The sequence below is a fragment of the Panthera leo genome, chromosome B2 (genome assembly GCF_018350215.1).
Source record: "Panthera leo isolate Ple1 chromosome B2, P.leo_Ple1_pat1.1, whole genome shotgun sequence".
Lineage (NCBI taxonomy): Eukaryota > Metazoa > Chordata > Mammalia > Carnivora > Felidae > Panthera > Panthera leo.
Window position 1 is genome coordinate 35,232,254 of NC_056683.1, and position 6,414 is coordinate 35,238,667.

General features: G+C 48.7%; 1 protein-coding gene across 5 annotated transcripts in view; it reads left to right on the forward strand.

The window, feature by feature from the left end:
- CB2H6orf89 (chromosome B2 C6orf89 homolog) overlaps window positions 1–1,206 on the forward strand; it is a 39,663-nt gene extending 38,457 nt beyond the window's left edge. For all 5 annotated transcript variants that reach the window (XM_042938595.1, XM_042938598.1, XM_042938596.1 and 2 more), the window contains one exon: window positions 1,027–1,206. In XM_042938595.1, coding sequence (XP_042794529.1) covers window positions 1,027–1,121 — 95 coding nt within the window. In that variant the 3' untranslated portion in view covers window positions 1,122–1,206. The remainder of the gene's footprint in view (window positions 1–1,026) is intronic.
- Window positions 1,207–6,414: the final 5,208 nt, after the last annotated feature.

The window sequence follows — 6,414 nt, forward strand, 5'->3', positions numbered from 1 at the left end:
GCCTTTCTTTCTTTTTTTCTTTTTTAAATTTTTTTAATGTTTATTTTTGAGAAAAAGAGACAGTATGAGCGAGGGAGGGGCAGAGAGAGAGGGAGACACAGAATCCAAAGCAAGCACAGATGCGGGGCTCAAACTCACGGACCACAAGACCATGATCTGAGCCGAAGTCGGACGCTTAACCGACCGAGCCACTCACGCACCCCCATAGTGGCCTTTCTTGAGTCACTAAGTAGAGGTTAAATTCTATTCAGTGCTCTCAATTTAATGATGGGTAAGGTATGTCGCACTCTAGAAAATTTTCCATCAGGAGTTTATTGAAGTGTTCCAAGTTTTTAAAGCTTTTAAGTCTACCTTCCTACTCCACTCAAATAGTGTAGGGTCAGTGTTTCCTAAACAGTTCTTCAGATCACTGATGACCCTAGGGATGGGAACAGAAGCCCCTTAGAAAAGCCCTTGGCAAATAGGGCTGTTGGATCAGTTGATTTGGGGAACTGCCTGTCTTGTGATTACCTAGTGCACATTAGTGTACAGAAGTCTCCAGAAGCCTTAGAGGAACCTAGTGTTTCTCAAACTTCCTTGACCATGGAACCCATTGGACTATCCTAACAGCATGTTACTATTTGCAGAACACAGTTTAGGAAGTGCTGGTCTGAGCGATTCTGGATGTTCTATAATGAGGCCATGTGACCGATAACATTAGGAGACTTGGATGGGGGGGTCCTACTTCCCTCAGAACTCATCGTATCTTCTTGCCAAGAAAGATGAGATGGGTCTGAGAATTGATGCCCAGCACCAGCCTCATCTAGAGCATCTTGCTTTTGTAAATCTGCTGAGTTGTGAGTCATAGTTAGCCAGGTGAGTGGTGGTGATGAAGCACTTGGGTTCGTAGTGGCTCCCATTGGACATCCGGTTACAGAGAGGACCAATAATGGCATATTTATACCAGGCAGACCTGCCTTGTTCGTGCCCACAGGTGTGCCCAGTCCCTGCCATTCACCTGCTTTCCTGTTGCTGTTTCCCTTCAAGGCTATGCCGGTGCCACCCACTGGAAGGTCTACATTACAGCCAGAGGGGTCCAGCCTTTGGTCATCTGTGATGGAACCACCCTCTCAGAACTATAGGAAACAAGAACTGTACAGAGGAACAACTTTGAGGTCCGAAGACCAGATCGAAAGGGGAGAAATAAAAACAGAAACGAGGAAACCACTTTCTAAGGTTACTTAGTTATCTGCCCTATGCATGCGTGTATGAGCCAGCTGTATGCTGGAGGCAATGGCCAGAGCCCGGCCCTCCCGACTCTTCCAGCCTCCCTGCTTGGCCCCGGGATTTTGCTGGTACCTGTCTGTGACAGACTGGGCTCTTCCACACCTTCTGGAACCGCAGCCTTGAGGCTGCCCCTCAGGCAGGAAACAGGGCTGATGCCTTCCCTTACTTACGTGGTGTGATCCCCTCTGCTGGCTCCCTGGCCACAGAGAGGGTAGCCAGCAGGTCCTGACTTCAGGGCCATCCCTTACGAGGTGGTGGGCCTGCTTGTCCTGTCTTCCTGGCCACACCACCCGATACTTTTATGGAAAGCCATGGTCAATTAAAGAAGCTGTTGCAGTTTCCCAAGCAGAATGGAATCTAGAACCAAGATTAAGTAATGTCATTGCACTCAAGAGATGCACTGCCTTCCCAGTGTCCATGGCCCTTGGAGTCTCAGTGACGTCAGGTTGGAGTCTGATTATAATTGAAATGGTAATTGCCGAGGTAATACTTTCCTCCATCTCATCAGGTTCTCATGCCGGCCCCCCCTCCCCCCAGCCCCCACCCCCAGCTCCCTTCCCTTCCCTTCCCGCTCGCCTATCTGGATGGTTTCTCAGAAGCTGGACTCCTGGTCCTCCCTCGGCAGAGCCCTTTATTGCTGAGGCAGCACTGCTTCTGTCAGCTGGGTCGCTTTTACCAAGTGTCTTCAGAGGGGATGAGTTAGAGCGCTGGCCTGGGGAGAGGGCACCTCCCCGGGTTTGATCTTTAGGGTCCAACTTTCCGCAGGGAAGATGTTTTACAGATGTGTCAAGCTGATGTTGTAATGTGGTTGGGGAAGGAGCTCCAGACCGCACGTGTTTGCCAGCTGGGTGTGCGACTGTGGGATCCTCTGTCTCAAAATGATTTCTCTCTTTGTACTTGGGAAACAAGGTGAGGTATTTTTATTATTTGTAACAGTATAAAGCTATGTTCTTTCAGTTGGGTGGTTCACTATGCTCACTGTTTTCTCCAAGTGCTTTTAGTGTGTATTAACCAAATGGTGTAAATGAGGACATAGTTTTCTTCCTTTTTTTTACCCCCCCCCCTTTATTCTTTTATTGATGCTGCTAGATACCTGGCCTCTGGCCCTATGCCATCACCCAGCTGAAGGAAAAAACCACACTGTAGCCCCTGGTTCCGAATTGCAGAAATCAGATGAATCCAGGTGTCCGTGACAGGGTTAATGGCAGGCGGTGGTGAGGGCAGAATGTGTGACTCCTTGCGGGGTCCCCTTCATCCTTGGACGTACCCCTGCACCTCCAAGGATGTCCCTGGGCCCTCTCTCAGCACCTCTCATGAGCAGCAGTGGGGATCATCAAGTCCCTGAGGGGCTGGTTTGTGAGCTTGTAAAGGAGAAGCATGGTTCACAGAGCTCAGGGTGGAAATACTCTGCCTCCACGGACTTAAATGAAACTAGGATGAATGGTACCTGAGGGAATTTTTTCTTAAACAAGTCCGCGCCTTGTGTGGGTTAATGCGGGAAAAACAAAATTTTTTGTCCATATTAAAGTCATGCTGCTAAGCCGTTATGATTTAAGAGGTTTGAAATCAGAGGGATCATTTCAAGGCCAGCTTTGCGCAAGCTTTTAGAGCCTTTGCAGTGTCCTTACCCCTGCTGCGCATGGAGAAGGCTTATATGTAAACAAGTTCTTTAGAGTTTTCTTAAATTAGGCCCTTCGGGTTAACGAAAGAGAGGGTTCCTTAGTAGAAAAAGAAACTATCTTGATGGTTGAGATTTCTGTTTTGTCGTTTTGAATCACCCCGTGTTCCTTCCCCATTTCCCACCTGCCCTTCACACCACGAATGTTCATAAAATACCCACTTCAACTCAAAACTTTAAAGACTAGGAAAAGTTTTCTTCTTGTCGCTCTTGCATGTGTCGCTCTTCTGAAGTGTCCCCTGGGGAGTCCCCCAAGCCCCTGAGCTGTCGAGCTCAACAAAAAATGGTGTAGCCGCAGATAAGCTGAGACTTTTCATGCATTTCCGACTCATTTTACTTAAAGTCTACCCAGTTCAGAACTGAGGGTAGATTTCTGTTAGGAAATTTTCCACAGAGAGTTTTCTGCTCTTAATTACTGGATACATAGAAGTAATTGGCCTTATCCTCAAGGCAATTCTGATAAGCAGGGTACAGGAACGGCTTCCTACAGGAATGACCCGCAGTGGCCAGCCAGTCCGTCTCTCCCAAGGCTTTGTGTGAGGGTGCTGCTCGCCCACCCCCACCCCCAGCTCCCCCACGGAAGCAGCACAAGTCCTTCCACATGACCCGGTGCGCGAAAGAGGGTCATCAAGATGAGGAAGAAGGGTGGGGAGTCATGGTGGGGCCACCTAACCAACCCCCCGCCTCCACCACCACAGTAAGTACAAAACCGCAGGGACTCGCAAGTTTGTTGAGTGGTTACTGAGAGGTGACACGGTGGTGACCTCCGCACATGGGTTAGGTTCGCTTTCTTGTAGGTTCCCAGAGTAGAGACTTGGATCCCCAGATCAGCTCTGTGGGGAGGAAGGTTGCTTTGGCAGCAGTCTGAAGCACTTACCTCCAGATGTCCTGAGGTCCAGAGGAGTCCAGTATTGACAAGACGCTGTACTGGTTCAGGCTTATAGAAAGAGGCAGAACTTATCTTCTTCCCTTATCTCCAATTTGTTTTAGGGAAGAGCAGAAGTAAAATAATACGGTTTATGAAAACAGAGATCTAGGGAGTGCCTGGCTGGCTCAGTCGGTGGAGAGTGAGACTCTTGGTCTCAGGGTTTGTAAGTTTGAGTCCCACGTTGGGTGTAGAGGTTATTGAAAAATGAAATCTTTAAAAACACGAAACAAAACAGAATCTACTTATTTGGTGAAAAACAAAACAGTCTAGAAGTGAGCAGATTTGGGCTCATTTTCTGAGAGAAAGAAGAGTAACATTTGTCCAGTCCATCCTAAGAGTGTCTCCATATACGTGATCTCCTTTAGTCGTTACTCAGTCCTGCAGACAACTAGGGCTTAGACCAGTTAACTGCTGGCCAATAGGTAGTTGGTTTTGCAGTGTATTATTTTCCTGCTTCAGCACAGTGTGGTGCCCAAGAATGAAGATGTGGGTTTAATTGTCTCGGGTGTGCCCCCATTGGGGAGGAGGACTGAGGGAGGGGGTCAGCAAGCCGGGAACTCTTCAGGGTTTGTTTTCAAAACTGTCTTGGACAGAAATGGAAAAGGAGAGAGTTTAACCAGATGACTTTTATAAAAATCCTTTCACTTTTTCCCTCCCTGTTTGAAAACTCTTTAAGAGTGAGTGTGGCTGGAACACAACTGTGTCCAGCCATTTTCCCATCCCCACATGTTTCCAGATGTGTGACCAGAAGAGGGACTCTGCCCAATTCCAGTTGTGGGTCCCCTTAGAGTTTACCTCACTTGTTTTTCAGTTCTCGTTTCTGTTCCCTTCTCCCAAATTCCAGCATAGACCTCTGTGGAGGAACAATTATTTTTATAAAAATCAAAAGTTCCTTAGCTGCAGGTGACGGCCTCAGTCATTCTAATATAGTCGGGAATGAGTTGCTTCTTAACCAGTGGCTTCCACGATGAACATTCAAAACCCCAGAGCACATGTTCCCTTCTCATCTAATCCCTGCCCACAGGAGAAGCCCAAGTTGTAGGGGAAAGAGAAAGTTGCCTGTCTGGTTGCATGGAGAGAGGCAACCTTGGCTACCTTTTGAGAATCCGTTATTAATCGGAGGGGTCTTTTAGGCTTTTGAGCTCTCCTAGTGATGGGGGAGAAACTCTCCTGAGTTCACAGCTCTTTGCTCATTAACTTTCAGCGGTGACCCATCATGCACTAAAATTGGTCAAAGGAAGGCCATGCCACAGATGTGCTTTAGATGGCATTCTAGACTGAGATTCTCTCCATGTTTGGAGCTGTTCATATTATGCACAGAGCTGATGGTGTCAGGGCCAGGAGGCTAGGAAAGTGCCGGTGCTTATAGAGATAGCCCCATAGCAAAGGAAAAACAGGAGGCTCTGGGAGTGTGCTGTGTCGCCATCAGCGTGCGTCTCCCTGGCTTCCTCACCCCCAGCCTCCCAATGTCCAGCGGCTTCTTCCACAAAAGCATCTCCAAGAAGATGGACAGGTGCTCTCCCTGTTGAGCGCCACACCCAAGTCGGGCCCACCCTTGGACGCAGTGCTGGCCTTGGTGAGAGGTCCTCCAGCCAGCTTGTCTGATGTCCAGGTCCCTTAGTGTCTGGTTTCCCTGCCCTGCATAATTTAAGCATTAGAGCTAAATACATCTGTCATCTTCCTCTCTCCGGAGACTGGGAAATGTCCAGAGCTTTTCAGAATAGTGGAGAGAAGAAATGTTATGTAACTCCTAGTGGAGGCCTGGGGCTGACCCGACCGTTTCTCTTGCACTTAGCACGTCTGTCGGCGGCATGAATCCAACCGTGAGCCCCAGCTGCAAGCACCTGTGTAGAGAAGGGAAACCAGTCTAGAGTTTCCGACAGAATCCGGGGAGTCCAGACCTCAGCTCTGTGCCAAGCTTGATTGCCCTCATTTCCTCACAACACCTCTGTGGGGTAGGTGAGGTCATCCTGTGAAGCCACCTTTACTCAAAGACCAGCAGTGTCCCAGCCTTCAAATTCCAGCCCCTTGGGGCACTTTTGGCCCTCTTAGGAGCAAATTCTCACTTATGCACAAGAATCAGTGACAGGATCAGACAGACACATGGCATTCCCAGGAACCCCTAGTCTCATGACAGGCAACTTCCCCTCCAAACTTCTTGCTACAGTTTCACCCTCAGAAGCTAGCTGTGGTCTCTCTCCCTGCTCCCTTCCGTGGAAGAGGCAGCAACAGACACTGAGGCTGGGGGACCAGACGGGGGGCGGAGGTAGGCAGGACAGCTGCTGTGCATCTTCGGGGAACCGGGGAAGGTCCTGGCAGGCAGAGGCAGATGGACACCTGTCCCAAGCACACGTGCTCTGAATAGTGTGAGCTGTTCTAAAATGTGTCCAGTGCAGAATGTTGACAGTAACTTAATGTGCTGCAAACTCGTACGACTTCCACCGTGTAAAGAATGTATGTAAATTAAAGTTTTATGTAATGAAAGTTTTTACTTTTGCAATTAAAAGTGTGTATGTTGGTTGATAAAAACTGTCCTGTACTC